The sequence below is a fragment of the Lineus longissimus genome, chromosome 10 (assembly GCF_910592395.1).
Source record: "Lineus longissimus chromosome 10, tnLinLong1.2, whole genome shotgun sequence".
Classification (NCBI taxonomy): domain Eukaryota; kingdom Metazoa; phylum Nemertea; class Pilidiophora; order Heteronemertea; family Lineidae; genus Lineus; species Lineus longissimus.
In genome coordinates, this window is record NC_088317.1 from 18,556,424 (window position 1) to 18,577,182 (window position 20,759).

The 20,759-nt window shown below is 39.2% G+C and overlaps 1 protein-coding gene across 16 annotated transcripts in view; it reads right to left on the bottom strand.

Annotated features, from left to right (window-relative positions):
• Window positions 1-7,469: 7,469 nt before the first annotated feature.
• Window positions 7,470-20,759, bottom strand: part of LOC135495171 (muscleblind-like protein 2a) — a 111,403-nt gene continuing 98,113 nt past the window's right edge. For all 16 annotated transcript variants that reach the window (XM_064783632.1, XM_064783631.1, XM_064783633.1 and 13 more), the window contains 2 exons: window positions 13,453-13,537; window positions 7,470-13,059 (listed from right to left, as the gene is read on the bottom strand). In XM_064783632.1, coding sequence (XP_064639702.1) covers window positions 13,503-13,537 — 35 coding nt within the window. In that variant the 3' untranslated portion in view covers window positions 7,470-13,059; window positions 13,453-13,502. The remainder of the gene's footprint in view (window positions 13,060-13,452; window positions 13,538-20,759) is intronic.

Here is a 20,759-nt window from a genome sequence, read left to right on the forward strand (position 1 = left end):
GCATAGAAGTATTCCATTCGATTCTGACATGATTGTTTACATAACTGAATAGACTGGTAGACAATGCAACCTTTTCATTGATTTTTCTTTAGTTCAGCTTAATTTACCTTTAAGTAGTTAAATAGTATTCTCTATTTGAATCATAATGCTTTCACCGAAATGAAATCTTATTCATCATCATTCAAGTAAAATTGGCCAACATTGATATTGGCACGGAGACATCATTATGGCACTTTAAATATCAGAAAAAATCATTTAAATTTTACAAATTTTACAAATTTGGCAACACAGGTAGACCTCCTTATGAATTGTATTGTCTTTTGGCAATTTCGAATAGAACGCTATTACATACATTCCCTTTTAAATAACTTCTTAACTTCTTAATGGCACTTTTTTTACGTCATTCTTAACCCATGAGAAATTAAGGATGATTGACGTCTATCCCATTCTTTTGGGATAACTTCTCATTTATATATTTTCGGGAAAAACTTGAAAAATCTTCTGAACATCCTTTAATTTCTCTATGGGTTACCATGGCGACATCAGCGATATACATCCTAATTCACACAACAATACGAATATGTTTTGTTAAAACAACGTTCCTCAGCCTTAAACAGATAAAATACGAAGTATATTCTAAAAGTTTACATGGAATAGAAAAGTATAGTTCCGGCCCCTTCTTGGAGGGAAAGACAGAGTCGTGAATCCAGCAGACAAACCTGGGACCCAGGAAAGAGATTGAGACGTCTAGGGGTTGAACCCAATTGAGCAATTGTTAAATTCTGTGAATATATCTCTTCAATAACATCATTGAGCAACAGTAGCAACCCCATACTTCGTCAAATACTTAAAGGAAACAGAGTATTTATTTGACAGAATATAACATGAAATCTTAAGATTAAAGTAGGGCTGAAGATCAAAGTTGAGGATGTAACTCTTACTTTCGCAGACAGCCGCAATATCATATAAATTCTGGTATCTACATCCATTCACGGCATAGCAGTTTTGTACAGTTTTGCAGGGCAGAACTTTGCTTGCAGATTCACCTGTCATACTTTAAGTGGGCGGAATAACCACTCCCTCCCTCCCTTGAGGAAAACATACTTTGCAATTTTTTATGTACCTTTTACAATTGCAACAGTTGTTAGAATAGATTTATTGTGGAATTATGGGTCCACCAAATGACATAATCCTTACCAAATCCTACAGTTCTCTCAGCTTAGTCGGCCAGGCAGAATCTTAATCTTGTCCTCGGCCTTAAAAATCTGCATCTGTAGCAATTACGAGTAACCAGAAAAGCGTTTACAAAATAGCACCTTTGTTTGGGGGCAGTCCATAAATGTTCTAAGTACACATTGAGTATTAATATGGCCTAACAGTCTTCTTTATCAAATATGAGATCATCTTTACAATTATGGGCGGTGCCGAAATTCTAATCACATTTTCAAGTTAAAGTACAGCAAACGTGCGACTAAATCAGTAAGGGCAGGAGGAGGGACAGGAATTTTCCTGGTTCGATATGCTTATCAGTTTCTATCCTCAACAATCCTGATTCAGCAATGCTGATTTTTGTTGATACTCTAACTGCCTTATTGATTTAGTCGTCCGTATGCGATACCTAAAAGTTGCATTCTTGCTGAAGCATTAAGTCATGCAGATCGAAAAGCTCTTACTACTGAATAAATTAACAGCTAGAACAGCCAGATTTAGCTCATAGGTACATTGCCAGGCAAACTATGCGCATACTGCTTTTGGGAGCTGCTAGCCGACAGAGAAGCATTAAAAGGTGCCAAATTGCTAAAGAGTTCTGAATCATGTATCTTTTGGTGGCACGGAGACTTCAGATCACAGATGTTGCCAATGGTGCCCATGGAATTCAAAACTGCAATCACACACATCTGCAGATAGCTTATTATTCATGACATTTGATGGCCAACAGATGTCATTATTACAATCAAGACATCTTAGATTGACACCACTTCCACCTACAAGTGTGATTTTGAATTTTAATTTCAACTGTTTGTAATAATAGTCAATAATCAATACAGTTGCTATGGCTTCTATTGTAATCAATTTTGTTGCTAGGTAACCGTAAAGAAGCTGGGGTTGCTACAGTCACCAAGGATGAAGGGTTAGACACTGCTTTAGCATAATAAGATGAACATTAAGCAGCTACCAGACAAAATATCAGGCCAGAGACGTGTCCTCAATTCAGGAGTCAACCACAGTAAACATAATATGATGCTTAGATTATACATCATGACAATTTTCAGATGTTTTGATAATTTATCTGTCGGACAGAATCTATATTACCATGAGTTATTTTAAGTATCATAGCTTTACTGAGGTTTCATATGAATCAAGGTCAATTCTCTGAGCAGATGATATATAGCAAGCAATCCTGTTTGACAGGCCATTGATTTGTCAAGCACTGCAAAAGCAGGTGGGTACAGAGAATCTCGTCCCGAATAGGTCATAGTGACCTAGTTTGCTTTCAATATGGGTCGTAGCGACCTACACTTGATCTAACTACCACAATTATGGCAAAAAGTAGTGTCCCGGAAAGGCGTCACTCTACTTAACAAGAGTATCATGGCATTTTTACTTGGTGACTATTCCCAGCCACGTAGATAAGGGTGGTGTGCAAGGATACACATGACTCTTCTAAGCAAATCTGATGTGTTTTCCAAAGGAATGTAAAAATGGAGTATCAACTTTTAGATATTTGCAATAAGTTTTCAGCAAATATGAAAGGATAGACAACATTATATGTTTCCACAGATATATATATCATCAGGTCTTTGGAGCCAAAGAAAAACTGGAAGAGGAAAGAGTTTTACTCAAGTACAGAAAAATGAGACTCCAATATTAGTTCAAATGTTGGGGCATTCCCAACACATATGTTTAGTATGGGGGTATCACATCATCCAGCATTTCAAGGAATATAACACAACAGCGCTGAACAGTATAAGTTATTATTCTGAAAAGTAGAGTGACAACCTTTATGGGACGTACTGTATCATTGAGCTATACAAGATCAAATTCGATCACAGTGACCTAAAACCATATCAAAAAGAAATAAATAATGTTCACCGAGAGAGATAAAAGTTTTGTGCAAATGTTCAAGATCAGTGGAATGATACAAGACAGTTTATAGAGCAGTTAGTAAGTGGATCACCATATAGCTGCACGCCAAACAGGCGTGGAATTCACATCGGGCCACACAGGCGTGTGATTCACATCGGGCCATACAGGCGTGTGATTCACATCGGGCCATACAGACGTGTGATTCACATCGGGCCATACAGGCGTGTGATTTGCCATATCAACGCCAATGCTATCTTGGGACTGAGGAACGTTTTTCACAGGTGTACTAAGACTACAACAATTTAAAATGATACAAATGCAGTAGTGTTCCCCTCCTATTAGTGCGACTTGAAATTATACAAATATAGGAAAAACATGTAGGGCCGATCAGAAAAACTACAATGATACAAAAGTCATGAAAGTCATTAATAGAAATATTCAGACTTAAGAAAAATATGTCTAATTCTTCAATATATCTTCACCTAACTTCAGCACTCCATACACACATGGCGCCAACTTTGACTCTGCAATATGCAAGCACCATTGCAAGGGACTAGCTTCCATTGAAAGATGGAGAGCTGTTTTTAGGGGCTGTGATCATCAGAAACAAATAAATGAAGTGTCAAGTGCAAATTAACCCTTTCAGGGCTGGGATGGGGGTCACAAAAGTCACAAATAATGAAGAAAAAATTATATGAAAATCACCAAACCCCAAAGTCTCAGCCATCAGACAGCAATTATATGGGCCTATTCAGAATCATTTAAAAAGGTTTTGAGAGAAAAAGATAATCGACTTTTTTGGGTAATCTTTTACCGTTTCCCCCATCTTCCAGACATACAAGGGCGAAGCAAAAAGTAGTGCTCCTAACTGTGATTCTATCAATATATGCTACATTTCCCATCCTTCTCCTTATTGAGAAAGACAGCTTGCGGACAAATGCATTAATCTTTTGACAAACTATCTTCAACAACAGTCCACGTGTGTCTGACATTTACATTCAAAATCCTCTGTTAGGCCAGCAGTGGACAATCGCTCTGCCTGGGCGGCCAATATCTAACGGAAAACACATGCCATACAAATATATCATCGTAAATGTTGAAAATGAACTCACAGACAACATTCAAGACCTTTCTTTCCAACACTCCTTAAAATCTATGCTAAACTTTCTCTTTTGGCAGAGTATCAAATTCAATGCAAACACCAGGCAGCTATGTTTGTGGCATAAGCTGCTTGGAGTGTGAACTAACCAGTGAACTTTGACCTCCTCCTCGTTCAATAACCAACCATTAGAGGGCAGCTGTTGCCCTTTTTAAATCACCGGGATATGTCATACATATCATGCAAATAATTGCCTAACAGAAATAAAACCTAAAAGAAGAGAGCCAACCATCAAATCTGTCCTGAACAATTGAAATTGAGGCAGCCCTACCATGGGTGCTTAATTACCATGGTTACTACCATACTACCATAGCAACTCAGCACTTCACCATGGCAACTAGCCGTCCAGCCATTGTTGCCATATCAACTGTTCATGATTACCATTGCAACTCAAATTGAGAGGAGAGCCCGATTGTGCTGGGGCAGATTTGAGGTCAACACAGATCTTGCATCCAAAAATGAGAAATTGTAATCAAAAGTGCATAAAGATCTCCAGAGCCATTGTATTAAAGTAGTTTTCTCCTCACAGTGTTGTCCAATGGCTCCTCAGTGAAAGACAGGGTATGGACACCACACTGGCTGAGAGTTTGCTCCAAGCACACATGCAAATTTAGTTGTCAGTGTGCCCGAGTGGTGACTCATGGCAACATATGTTATTTAGGTCGAGTGACTCCAAAAGAATACTTAACCATCCACATGTCTCCTCTCCTAGTGGATGCCTCATCCATAGGTGACATCTCCCATTTCAAATCATCGATTCGAAAATCTACACAATGCCACCTAGTGTCAAATTGTTTACCTTAATTAAGACTCTGTATGGGAAATTTTCGCATCGCATGCTTTGTGCAGAAATCTTCAAAAGTACCGTACGTTAATCATTACCACATTGAGCACCATGTCCTAAGAGGAACATTTGTCATGTACACTGAAATTCTCCACTTGCCCAATTCGAACAAGCCATTTTCACAACCCTTTCTTCTCTAACCTAAATGTAACAATTCTGTACACGTCATGCTACAATGGAAGATGCTATTTATATCATGCTCATATAGCATTCACAAAGATAACTTGGAAACTATCTAACATTACCATAGCGATAAGTAACCATATCAACCAAAGTTGATATTGCCACAGCAACAGTTACCTTCTGAAAGTTTACCATAGCAAATGTTTTGCCATAGCAACCAACCCTGGTAACAATGTTACCATGGCAACACACAATGGCAACCATATCACCATAGCAACTAACACAGCAACACATTTTCTCAAGCTTTGCAATAGAAAACCGAATGCGGCTTTGGGGCTTTCCTGACATGAAGTCACCCTGCAAAAGTTATTAAGCGCAGAAACACTGAGCAAATACAGCATGAGGCGTGAGAAATAAGGGATGTGAAAATGCGGCGTGGCCAAGAAAAACACCAAAGCATCATCACTACAGAGTATCTCTGTATAGCCTTATTAAATAGATCATCAGTTATTGGATTGTTCAATTTCAAGATGGTGAGGTGGATTATTTCTAGGAATTATGTGTGGTGTTTAATTTTTCATAATTGTTCACAAGAACTGTCCCATTTTTAAAGTTTTAAGTGTTCATTAGTACATGTAGCGAGGAAAGCATGTCTCTGTCTCTCTCGTCAGGTTATTGGCTGAACTTCGATAGGTAGAGTTTGTTCTATGTACCGTAACAAAGAAAGGAGACATTATTTGAGTTGACACAGATTAAACTTTGGTGCTTTTATAACTGGGCACTGGTTCTTTTATAAAATCTTTCGTGAAAAATCAGTTTCCAAGAGCAAGACTTTGCAGCCAAACTGATATAAACTCGTGGATCAGCCCACACCTAAATCGAAGGACAACCAACACTTGCTCACACCCACTTTAAGCTGAAATTGAAAATGGGCGCTGGGGCTATATGCAGTGATGTGGCAGCACTGGCTTGAGTCATGCAAATCAAGGACATGGCGGTGCGGGTGCCTATACGTGACGAGGAAATTCCGCTGCTGGCATCGTAGGCACTTAGGCACAAGACAAAAGATGGATGGGGACAAGGGCTATAATTGGACAACCTACCACGGCAAAAGTGCATACAAGTACAGGTATCTGAAACAAGGGCAGCACTCTCAGAGACAGAATATTTCAATTCTCTAATGAGTTGTCAGTTGACTATTTGAAAAGTCAGCAATGTCGATTTTGGTCACTGCAACTATCACACTCATTCTTGATCAGGTCACTTTCTCTCGACACAATGTTAAAAGAAAAAGCTTTCTATTGAGATGTTCAACGACATAAATGCACTTCAGGTTGTCACAGTATAAGGTTGTATCAAAACAGTGACAAAGACACGCCAAGCATGTTGCACACTGCCTAAATACACATATCAAGTTGGATGAAATATCACAATGATTTCGCATCTACACCAACAATGTCCAAAATCATGCAACTCGGAACTACGAAACTCACAAGACCAGTTTCCACACAAAACAACACAGACTCAACCTCACCGGTTCAGGCCTCCCCTCCAGGGATGTCATATAGTGCAGGCCGATATTTAGCTGAGACTCATTAAAGGCAGTTTCATTATCAACAATTATATAAATTCATCACAGATTTTTGTTTTCTATTTTGCCGTGGCAATAATATATTTTTCCATGGTATTTTTATCTATTTTGCCGTGGTATGTTGTCCCAACTGAGCAACAGCAGTAACAGCAAGCTCTGGATGTAATCAAAAATACTCGGCCAGGTATTCAGTTTATCACGAGATAGTGAAGTATTGAAAATGAGTAACTGTATAATATTTCCCTGGTTTACATGATAGTAACCACAGTAACTCACCATGGCAACAGTAACCATAGTAACAACCATGGCAACAGTGGCCATAGCAACTAACCATGGCAACAGCATGACCATAGCAACTTATAGGCAGTCTCCACCATGAATACGAGCAGCAATGCCACAGGAACAAACAGTTTTCTAATATTTCACTATTTTGCTGCTCTCTGCTCCATGCAAGGACTTCTCAGCTAGATGACCTAGGTCTTTAATCAAGACTGGACACCTCAGAGCTTATGGGTGCAGCCGTCATCAACGTTTGATCGGTCACTAGGATTTCTAGCCGAGCAGAGAGAAAACATAAATGCCTAGCGGAGCTGAAGAGCGTTAGCTGTACAGTTTGAGGAGTGTACAAAATAAACATGCACTAGAAAGCACAACAAAATCATGTCTACTGTTTACTCTGAATGCAGGATTTATTTTAGCAACATTATCAGAGCAGGACATAGAACAAAGCGGACAGACGTTGGTAAAAGCAGCCGTTGTAGTCAAAACATATGGGCCTCTGCATAAGCAAAGCAAATCCTACGTTGGTTACTGAGCAATGGATCTTTGACCTTGACCTTTACATTTACGAATGACCTTGAACCAAGGCCAAAGGTCACCTATGCAACGTGTTTGCATGCACACTTAAGCCTACTTCTGGGGGAAATCTTTCAAGACATTTTAGAGGAGACATTTACATGTACAGCGTTGCGCAAAAATATGCAAATGAAAATACTAAAGCATTGAGTTGTTTGACAACCCTAAGACTATGTCGATTTCTGTGGCACAAGAAGCGATTTGCGAATAACAAGACGGAACTTAGTTTCCATGAAGCGTCATTTTTTAAATCATCTATTTATATATTTTTCAATATTTAAAATATCTTGAAAGAAATCCTACAATGTGTTTCCAACTTCTCGTCTCGAAGATAAATGAAGTCAAATAACGAGAGAAATACAACAAAAATGGCCATCGCGTGTTTGACACGTCGTGACCCCCTTGTAGCTGAACCTTAACAAAGTGCCTATATAACAAATTAATGAAGAAACCAAATGGAAAAAGTCCCTTTAAAAAGAGGGCATACATAATTTTTTTATCCAGCCTAAAACCAAAGCACTAAGTGGCCAAGAGACAGATTCAAGGTGGATGCTGGGGTCCAGAGTTATAAAGGGAACCCATACCCAAATCTGCCTATAGATCAATGCCCACCACCTAAAATTATACGCAGCACATATGTTGTAGAATCATGATTTAATTGTATATCTATGGCAACGGAGATTAAAAAGGTTACGACCTTCAAAAATGCAAATATGGCAAACTTCAGCTGCATCTTTAGGCTAAGCCCATAATCCCCCAAACTATGGAATGGACTCTTCCAGTCAATGAATTGGTCATACCAATCAAGACAAACAAGAAAGCTTGCTTCCTGAAGTCTTCGATTTTTAGCTGCTTAGTGCCCAGGTAGTTGGCTAACGGTTTTTTATGTTAAAGCTAAATAAAACTACATCAAGTGCAATGAAAATCACACACCTCCAAGTTAACAAGGGGGCTACCCAAGGTTTTCACTGTCAATTTGTTTTTTCTGACTTTTAAAGTTAAACTTCTTACGTTTTTCTTACCATGACAAGGAGCCATGGTTACCATGGATTACCTTAGCAACCAGTCAATTCCTTAGTAACGGGAGGTTTTTTCCTGATTAATGGAGTTGTGCGGTGTGACAAGGAGGGTATCTGAATCAACAGTATTGTGCACCTACGGGAAAAGAAATAAACATATCTCTCTTTTAACCCCTTTCTTCTGTAGCAGCAGTGTTTGCAATCAGATTTTTTTTCATGAATCCTCCATAAAAGTAGAAAATGTCTAGAACAAGGAGAAGTTGCATCAGCTCAAAGTAGCAAAGCAGATGACATCAGTCTTACACGACTAAAATCAACGGAGTGGAAACAACATCATAGATGATGTACACAAATCTTGGTTTTAGAGTTAGGTTGATACAAAACTTGTGAAAAAGCATTGAGTAGCATCCCCTATTAACTAGCAGGTAAATACAAGGCTCCTGCAATATAAGCTTCTTGCCAGAGGTTAAGCAATGGCACGCCTTTTTTTACAAAATAAGCACTCAAATTAAAAAGCGAAAAAGTTACAGTCGTCCTTTTAGGACAAGTACACATTCATTTTACGAGAAAAACGCTACATATTAATATCTACATACAGACTTTTCCCCACCACTAGAAGCAGAACTCAGTAAATTGACTGTAAATAAGGTGTATTTACAGTAGATAATGGACCAGTTCTGGTTCTAGCTAAGATGAAATGTACTATACACTACTCGACTCTAGAATAGAATAAATTGTATCTTTTATCACAAAATGATTCAATATGCGTCTGCTTCGAATAAGCTCAGGAAAAAACAAAATCTGAGAGTACCTACGTTATGGACGAAAACCTATAGGTCCTTCCTTGAAGAATTTTAAAATAGAAACACTAGTTAAAAAGTGAAGTTAGCATATAGTGAGGGCACAGGGTAACCCCTCAAGACAGATTCTAAAAGTTCCATTTAAAATGACAATTTTCACAATATTTTTGGAACTAAAAAACAATTTTACAGACGAAATGTAATATGATGTGATGGAGATCATTTCCATTGCTACGATGGTGGCATGATTTAAGATGACTTCCAAGAACATGAATTTAAAAGTTTAGAGTGCCATTAACCCTTTTGAGACTAAAAATATTGCGGCAAAATTTCACCCTTGTAATTGAAATGGTGACTTATTCTGAACTTCTTGCGCTTTAGATCAAGATCGAGACCATGTCATTTGAGGGAAACACATTCATCAAACATTTTCAGTCCTAAAAGTGTCCACCTGAAGTGGTGTGAAAAGTGTATTTTAATAGATAAGAGTCATGTTTATATCTAAATGTCATTTAGAAGCGATAACCAGAGATGTTACACATTCAATAACCAGTGACCAAATGAAGTCATGGAAACCAGAAATTCTAGACACAAAAGTTTGAGTTTTATAACTGACAAAATGCATATAGCACATTTAGAAAATTCCCCGCACCGATGTTAGATCACTGTCTTCTGATTTAGATGTATGGTTTTCATAATGATGACCCTAATTAGTACTAATTAATATTAATTAATAAAATCCCCATAGTAACCAAAGATAACATTGGAAAAGTTATACATATATTTACCGCAAATCTTAAACCCAAGTTGTAGTCATTTACGTTTATACAAAAAACACCAACAATGATTGTTGAAATCTTGAATATCCAATCCAGTAATATCTCTCGCCACGACACAGGTCGTGCAATGAACACGACAGTCTTGTTATAATAATGTCTGAAAAAATATTCATGTTCCTTTCTCAAGTGATTTTTTACAGATTAATCATGCTATATAGTTGTAATATTCATAAAAAACTTGAATTTATACATATCTAAAAATCATTAACTAAAAGAGTGAAAAGAACAATTTAACAACTTACTCAAGAGTGATGACCTACATATTGTACCAGTGGTAGATAAATGAAGCACATAAGGTGATGATTAATCAACTGGTACAGTAATTAATTAATTATATTGATAACTAATTACCTGATATTACTCACTGTAAGAACTATAAGTACAAGTAGTTAACTTTTAATTATGAGTGATGAATTATGACTCATTATAATTGACCAATGATAATCAACTAAATAGCACTTACAGTGAGCTAATTATCAGCTAATTAATTAATTAACGAATTAATGCGGACATGACACATGTTACTTCTATTAAAATTTATCCTCTAGAATATGGCACACAAGAAGTAATTAAATTACTCTTTAAGTGATTTAAGCATTGCACTCACAATGTTAATTAGTCTATACATATAATATACGATTTTACACATTTTAAAAATGTCGACTACACCTATACAGAACATGTTCATGTCCGCAACAATTCTCTCAACTTTTGCTGAGGACGATCGATTATACTGAAGCACTGGACTAAGTGAAGCAAATGCTTGTCTGCCACCATCTATCAGTCATTTCGAACATTAGGCCGACACAAGTGTTAGGATGTCAAAATTCTCAATATTTGGGCTACGCTCGAAGGACACAAAAGAGGGCAGCAGACTCCAGCATTAGCTCTAGCCACAAGCGAGTTTATCCAAGGGTACTGCATGCAGCCAAGATGTCTAGGCAAAATACAACAATTCGAAGAAATGGGATGGTATCACATCCTTTTGTACGGTTTTCCATCCACTTTGGGACGGGTTTCCATCCTTTTGTATGGTTGTCCATCCATTCCAACAAATACAACAGAGTGGCATAAAAGCCTATGAACTGACACCGAAAACATGTAGTAGATTCATGGCACATTTCCCAAAAGTTTATATAAAATACCATGATATTAAGTAGAGACAACACAAAACAATCATCGCCTCGTGTCTCTTCTTGACTGCCTGCAGCGCCCTCGACGAGAACGGTGACATCATCGATGATATCACACATGTACTAACACCAAGACACATCAAGGGCGGCTAGGGAACACCATGCGACCACACAAGAGTTGCTAATTTGCATATCTGGCACGATGAAATAGAAATGAACAGTTTTTTATTTTGTGTGTTTATGAAACAAAAACCTTTAATTGGTTAGGAAGACTTATTGTTTGAAACTTGTATCAGAACCATCGTGGATGGCAATTCATCCAATTTGGAGATGTAGATCAATTTGTTTTCAGATGGTTAGTCATCCAATTCGGCATGGTTGTCCATCCATTGAGAAGGTTTGCTGTTTTTTTTTCAAGAAATGACCATTCAATAGTAAAATCATAAAAGTTAGGATGGCTAGTCCTTCAAATACCCTTGTATTTAGCTTGATAACTAATGGCACATATCAAATGTTGTCTTACAGTCAATGCTGGTCAATCTGGTGTTTGTGCACAAGATGACAAGTTCCAAAATGCAATAGGAAATGGCACAGATAACTTTAGATGCCCCAAAAAGTATTTTATGTGGTTGTTGCCAGAAGGCGTTGCTGGCAAGGTTGATATAAAGGCTGTGGTGAAAGCGGAGGTTTCCTTCTAGCGCTAAAACAATGTGTTTCACTAGAATTAGGTTGCATGCACTGTAAAGGCTGGCATGTGAAGCTTTCCTTGGCGCTGGCTGGGTCTTTTTTAGGTCTGACTGAACTTTTGAACAGCTTGGAAAAGCATTGGCACTGTTGCATGCATTCCATCGACAAGCATAGCGGGCGACTTTAATCAGGGTTTTCCAAAACCAGTCCGTTAAAACAGCTTTTTAGATCCCCAATTTTCTTCAAACTAGATTGAAAAATTTCGAGTGTAATCACAAATCTTCCAGTTTGTGTTTCATCCTACTGAGATCGAAGACCTCTATACAATCACAAAGGGTGTGTATAGCTGTCGACGATTAAGAGGAAATGAAGACACGCAACAATTAAACAAGTGTGGTATGTATGCCTCCTTGACAATTGAACACAAAATTGCTGACACAAAAACCTCATTTCGAATAGAAAAAAATATAAAAGGTAACTTCCTACATACAAAACGTTAAGGTCCGTAATCTGGAAATGTCTGATCACATTCACGATGTTGGGGGTCACATCTAGGCCGTGAGAGGTCTTCAACATGTTCAATCACAACTGTGAGGTCTTCAATCACATATATGATATCTCTGATCGCATCTGTGATATTCCTGATCACGTATGTGACCTTTTGCTCACACCAGGGAGATTTCTGATCACATCAGTGAGACATCCACAAACATCAGTGTTGTCACCGTCCAGATTGACGATTTGTCCTAAATCACATGACTTTACGTTTCCGCCCTTGATATGACTCCACGCTCTTGCTGCCCTCACAGAATCAGGTTGGGCAGAACGGGAACGTGGTAGTACTTGCACATCGGGCGACTACACTTGCCCTTGGCCGCGTCTCGACAGACAGTCACTTTACCGTCCGTCACTTCAACATAATCTGAAAGAAAACCCATGATGTGCATAAATATACTACCATGTTCTCACTCACATTGCTCGGCGAAAATTATCCACATTTTTTAAAGTGATTTTTTCACCAGAGGATCAACAGATGAAGATACCAAAAGCAACAGGACTGAAGAAGTTTCTTAACAAAATGGGGTTATTCTCAGCAATACCAAAGGCCTATGTGGATGCTCCTTGTGGTAAGATGTCCGGATTCCAAAGTGGTCCAGGGCTGGATATCTCATCCATAGATCCTACACTCTGAAATCCACACACAACCAGACATATCCCTTCTTTTGCACCACTCTGACGATAACGTCCAGTAGGACTAGCGGAAACTGATTCGAAGACTTTCCAGGCCACCAACGTTACTGGTAGTGCTGCTTACCTTCAATAAGGTGTACATACTTGCACTGTGGCCGCACACACTGCCCAGACTTAAAATCGCGGCACACTGGGAGGGTGTCCAGCAACTAGAATAGAGAAAGCAACATTAGAAAATGACCTCTGAAAAAAACAAGTACCACAAGTGTCAATTTCAGACCTGGAGAGTCACTTGCAAATTACCACTATCTAAAGAGTGACCAGTTGTGTAGCAGTGGTGGAGATGTGGACTCTAGCTGTATCAAGATGCTGTTTAACAGGTGAGTTTAGTATCAGTTCCATGGCATACCCTAAATTTAGATACATCCTTGGTAGGCTGACTTCTAACACTGAGTTTAGTCACGTTTAATGACTCACATGTCACGTCACGATTCCAATCTTTGTGAAGTGATATAAGAACTCCTGTATAGCCAGCATTCTGGAACTGACTCGTTCTTCTTTTGACACGTGAATTATGACACACAACAGATGAATTGTGACATGTGACACCGATGGTAACTCGGCCATAGATATAGCTAAATCAAGGGTAAAATGCCAAGAACATTTGAATAACAGCTATTGCAGTGTGAGAGAGGGCCATCACCAAAGCAGCGCTTTATGAACCAGCAAGAAAAAAGTGCAAAGTTTGCAAATTGTTTTCTCTATAATTAAATCATGTAAAAGGTACATGCAGGCATATGGAACGCAGTCCACAGGTACAGGAGTTAACATAGGGGGGGGGGGCATTTTTGTCCAATCAGATGAAATGAAATATAGTGACGGGAAAATTAACCATTCTTACATTTGAGAATGGTTATGAAGTTATGAAACAGGAATTCAAATATATAACTACATAAGGCACTTGAAGTTAGATCAAAAACTGTTGATAAAAAAAAGTTCAAGAAATTTCAACATCTTCAGCTTCTAACAGAAATACTTCTGGTTATTGCATATAAAATTGTTTCTTGAACAAAAACGTAAAAAAATAAAATTCAAATGAATCGAAATGAACTGAACACATCAACGAACTGAAGGCGTGCTGCAGATATACAAAGGGACGCCAGAAGGGTGCAAGGCCTGGGGAGGCTAGAAGGTCTGGCAACAAGGGCGCCATAAAGATGCGTAGCCGGGCTCCACGCTTCTAGTTTGTAGGGGTAAAACTGATCACAACTGATGGATGCAAACATCTTCGTAATATTATATGTTTAGTGTTCATGCGTAATCAATTCTAAAGTATATCAGAGTTGAAGAAACAAATAGGCATGTCCCCTCCCTAAAATTTGGATGACCCCCCAAAAAAGAAACAACAGAGGGAGGTTCATCAGTGATCTAGCATTCATAACTTGATGTACGGTACCCCACTGAGAAATCTGTTCCTGAAGAAAAGTTGCCCCAGGAGAGTAGTTCCCTAGCATAGTTGTTGCAAAGGAATGCTGTGTCCTTGGTCCTACTCCAATGACATCGCGATCATTCCCACAAGGGTTATACTGACACTGTCACATATTTTACAACTGCACAATATTTTGATTGAGAATACTCAAGGACTCTGGCTGTTGACTTGGCCCAATAAGACAGGAAGCAGGTACTCCAGGTACCAGAACTTGATGAGGCGGGAGGTTTTATGAGTTGTTTTCTGTATCAACAAAAAGTACTCTGTTACAGTTTGGTATGATTTCAGCAATGTGTTTCAGCACTTTGATTTCAGTCTTACTTTAGTGCAGCTGATAAGTCCCAGGTGTCTCTAGAGTAGATTTGATTTGGGGACAGGAAGGGTTGGATGGGCACTGTCATTACCATGACTGTCAGTAATGAAGTCTATATCTAGCTGCCGACAGTCCTGTAGTGTAATCGAAACTGTGACCAACTGATCAAGTCTGATATATACTTGTGTTGAGTGAGGGAGATCTTTCTAGAAGTTACGAAATTACGAAAAGTCTTTTTGAATTTTCATCATCGCCAAATTCTCTCATGTCTCATCCTTACTGAATAGTGACGAATGCATATGTAAAAAAATTGGCAATAAAAACTAAGTTGATATTTAATACAGGAAGCCTTTATTTGAGAATGTTATGTGATGCTGAAAAAGAGAGGCCTGAAGGGTGCAAAGACTAAGGACAGCATTGTGCGTGGAAATCTAGCCAATCGGAAGCAAAGCTCACGCCTGGTGCACACGGGTAACTTCAGTCATGCAACTGGTCAGTTTCTAAGTTTGGCAGGAAAGCATTGACATGTTTACGTAGCAGTTTCTGATGAGCGTTCTCCCAGAACTTTCGAGTTTGAAGACTGTTGTCTGAGTTTGGTCACTGCCAGGACAAAAGCCCACTTGGTTCCAGTAGTCTTTTTACGATATTTTCGCTCCTCACCAACTGCGCTAGCAGGTAACTTGAATTACAAATACAAGCTGGAGCCAAATTAGTCTTGCTTGAGCAACAGAGACCAAAAGCGGTTAACCACTTCAGTGGAATCAGACCATCTACCATGATCGTATCAGGATAAAGGAAGAGCCACTTTAAAATCAAGCAGTTGCATGATGAAAGTCGCACGTGTGCACCAGGTATAAAAGGGTGAAAATGGAAGCAATATTGAGGCAAGACCTTTGGATATTTGCAGCAGGCCTTGGCACGTGGCACAATTCTGGTCAAATCTACCAGAAAGAGCGCCAATGCTCTGTCGATCGAAGTACCTGATTTTTATCGTCAAAGAAATTGACGCATTGTGAGTTAGAGACATGGTGCCCGCCAGCACTCAGCATGCTTGTTGAGCTGTGAATCATGGGATCTGATTGGTTGACGGTTGGCATGGCAACAGTGCACAAAGCCAGTGATTGGACGAAAGCGTGTATTGACAGCATGCAGATGCAGCAAGCGGAGATATATAGGCATGAAAGGAGAAAATAGCAATCATTTAGGTGAAAACGTGACATGTACAAAAGATTTTCCATTTTATCAAACTCACAAGTGAGAGACAAGTGTAGATTGTGCATGAGAGTCTCACAGACATAACAGAGTTGACTCTCGATGGACTGAGAGGTTTTTTTTCTTATTTTGGTGAGTGAGGCATGTACCTGTTCAGGGCTTCTGTGACCAGAGCTAACAGACATGACAGAGCCAGCATACACAATGGCACATTAGATCTTGCCAGACATGATTGGTTTTACTATTACTTCATTTCACCTTATTGTTTTTTGGTATAACAACCGACCTTCTCATGAGCCCGAAAAGGTACAAAGTGACTGCACCCTCTGGTGGATGCGATTAGTAACTACCTCATTACTTCAATAGAAATAGCGCTCAATCCTCGTATCACACGATAGAGTGTTTTAACATCTCCACACCAGAGTAAACTTGGTTGTACTCAACTACTGACATAGGTATCTTTAAATCTTTGCATGTTCCCTAACATCTTATCTGGTTTCCTGCTAATCTACTTACTATACCTATGTAAAATATCGGTACCAAAAACAAGTAAGTGTTGAATGAAAAGCAATATTTTCTGGGCCAACTTGTCACATGCTCCATATAGTCTCCTTATAGCCAAAGAATGGTTATTACCACAACCCAAAGGATGGGTGCCCCAGTAACCTGAGACACCAAGGAATTCACATCATCGTGATCACTTCCAATTCCATGTCATTTGATACTGGTATTAAGGAATTCATAATTGCACTTGATCATATGTGTTAATTGTTATTATCGACCTAATTTTACCATTCCATAAGGTTCCGCCCAGGGTTCATGTGAAATTCTATCCTTTGAGAGCCTTTAGTGTCAGCCATAGAGAGTAAGCATAAGTATTGCGTGTAAAGATTGGATCATGCATTGTTCCATTCGTTAGAAGTTAATTCAGTTTTTTGTTATAGTAAAAAACATATCATTGTATGGCAGATTCAACCGGAGTGTGCTAAAAGGGCAACAATTTAAGTGAATGCCTAAAGTTGAGAAGAAATCATCTGGCCTTACAAAAGATACCTTATCCTAAAATAATGCAATCAAAACAGCATCCAGTAATCATTCTGCATCAATCATTATTTATCCATGAAAAATTAATCCTTTTTGATTTTTGAATGCGTCAAATAAAACAGCACATGACTGAATTCACAAGTCAAAACCAGGTATAGTTTGAAAATTACTGAGGCACAAAATTACAATGTTTTTTTAATGTTTTTGAATGGCGCAGAGAATTAGCGTAAATAGCGGTTGAGAACCGTCGCGCTCCAATTATAAAGGACATAATCGTCTTGGTGATTATGTCGCAGCTGCCCATACAAGCTGTATCAAAGAATAGTGCTGATCTGGGAAGTCAACACACCCCCTCGACTCTGAACATAACACTGACATAGAAGGGCTGTTTTGTAATGCTTGCTACGTGTGAAGTGTCTGACTTTTTCATTGGGACCATCAAGACATTATAGCAAGTGTTATACTTTTCACTTTTATTTCAGTAATTACAAAATAGTCGGTAATTCCTCACTGGACAGCCAAGTTTCAACAGAGTGGCAATCAAAATTGCTCCAAGAGCAATAAAGAAATTTCACTATTGATGGCAGAATCAGCTGCAAAAAACCGCTCCTCCCCGTTCATTATGGTGTAAGGTGGTCATATTGGATTACACAAGGGAAGCCAGCACAATGTCAACACTGAGAGGCCCGAGGGGGCGGCTGGCAGGGCTCTCCTTCAACTAATCAAATCATCTCAGACAGACTTTCCAAGCTAATCCTACAGAACCAGGGGCAGACAGACGAGGGCCAGGGATTTTGACTGAGACGAGGGACAGGGTTTAAGTAGCTCCGAGCAACTAGGAGTATAACTCCCAGGACCCAATACTGCCTCACCTCAGATTACTCTGACCTGTCAACTCAGTTTCAGCACTGTGAAAATGTTACAGTTTACAGTACAAGGCCTTCTTGACCTTTTCTTTGAGAAGGGTTGTATTGCCAACAGCAGCACCTTTAGTGAACTTGTCAAGACTCCCAATGCCACAAAAAAAATCCTAACAGTACTCACACCAAGCTTGCAATTTGATCAATACATAAACAAATCTTTCATATCGGATGAATTAAGGTTGAGGGTTCCACCATGGACGCGCTCATTCAATAAAGTATTTACAATTTCTAACGAGTCTCGAGATAATGCTGGAAAATAATCATTCAACGGTAGATATCTCGCTTCATTTGCTTGAATGCAGCTTATTTTTCCAACCAATCACAATAACCGATTTTGCCATAAATAACGCGAACAAAGACGGCAAGTCACGCCATACCTTACGGTAGTTCTCTTTTTCTATGTAACCACTCAGCAGCGCCAAGCCAGACAGTTTGTTTTTTATCAACTCTTCATCAGTGTAGCAACTCGTAAATATTGAAATGAGAGTTTTTTAAAGAATCGTAGTTTTTGAAAATCGCTACAAGTGTTCTTCAACAAATAGGGACGGACAAGTTACGAAGGCAATACGTGGCTGAATCAAAGGATTAGTGACACATGAAATGCTATGCAGTGAGAGTAGCTCATTAGCATATCATCGTCTGCTTCACTACATGCAACGTCTGCTGCAAGCACCGCAGAGATTGTTGGAAGGACCTCCTCTTGCATATGATAACATCGTGCAATCCAATCTTGACGGTCCAGCAAATGCAATGAAGAAGATCCCATATTGACCACCAGCAACCAAAATCAGACAGGCAAAATGCACCCATCTTGCCCCCCTATTTAGGCTTTGACATAAACCAGAAACTAAGCAGCCTTGGAGTCAGAATGACAGTCCCCCTCTCTCCTCTCCTTTTCCCTGTGATATAAGGTGGCCAGTCCTCTTAGCAGATATTAACCGAAAGAAAAGTGGCCAACACTTGGTGAACCTACTTGAAGTCAAACAGCTCACAACTGGCTAATGAAGTATTTTTTCACAGGTCTGGATTGGTCAGCGAGGCAAACATTTTCCTAGCCTGGTTTGCCTCCTTTGCTGGAGAGGAAATTGTTGGCTGCATTTCCAGACAATGTGTTGCTCATTCTGATTGTATCCCGAAATCTCAGCTGTCTACAGATCCAATCCTATTCAACAACAGCTTCAATACAGCACTTGGAAAGCAAGACCAATAACGCCCAGTCCTGTCAGTCAGAGTGGCCCACACTTGGGTGAACTCACACTTCAAGCTAGTCAGCTTGCCACTGGCTGATAAAGTATTTTTAATCCGTATGGCTCAGAAGGAAGCTGAGGGTGCCTATAGCCTGGTCTACCTCCTTCGGTGAAAAGGAAATCGCTTGGTTCCAAATCTGGCCTTGTTCATTCTGAATTCATCCACAAAGCTCAGACCTCTACATGTTTATTCCTATTCATGACAACTTGAAACACACCACTTGTAAAACTAGTCCAATACGATTGTACTGTCGGGCACGGTTTTGAGATTTCAGACCCATTAACCAAACTTAAACTACATTCTAGTTTCATGTTAGTACATACATCATCTACACAATGTATTGATTAACTATGTATTAATTACACCAAAAAGTAAATCTATGCTACTCTCGTCAATATGGCTGTCACATAATTCAAACTCAAGTAGGCTATTTGGGAATTTTAAAATCGAGGGCCATTATTCTGAGGTTTGGGTTTTGAAAGCATTTCAGTGTATTCAAAAAACTACTCAAATGAGGTTCTGGTTTGACTTGAGATTTTAACTTTTCCAATGTTCAGCTTCAGAGATCAACATGATCAATAATGGTGTTGAGATTCGACAGAAAGCTTGGTTTTGAATCTATGACTTTTTTGCTGTTTCATACCGTTTTTGGATTGATGGGAGACACAAGCTCCTTGGCCTATCATCACCTTGATGTAGTTCTTGAATGATTAAGACTCAAACAAAAGCTAATTACCCTATTAACTTTAACCTCCCGCCTTACGAGCGGACATCAAATCACCTTGCCCAAACAAGCAAAAGACTTGGCCAGATCCAACGGGACCCAAGGGACTGTCATATTTCATCATCAACACTTCCCATGTCAAAGCTGTCGTTACGATTTTTTTCTAAAGCATTACAGTTGGAAGCGAGGAGAATCCAAACCAGGAATAGACTAACCACATAGGTCTTGATTCCCCCATAAAATGGAAATCCCTTGAATAAACGTTGAGTGAATAGTTTCACTGAACCCAACTGTGAATTCCATTGAAACCAGCACGAGATGAGGTCGATGACTGTAGCCAATAGCAGATGCCAGTAGACATTCTTCTTTGGCATTTTTGGTGGCACTCTTAGGCTTTGTAGCCTGATGGACTGTTCCCTTGTGAGCGTGTGGACTTGTGGCAGTGTTTCCATTGTCTGCATAGCATGCTCCTTGGTAC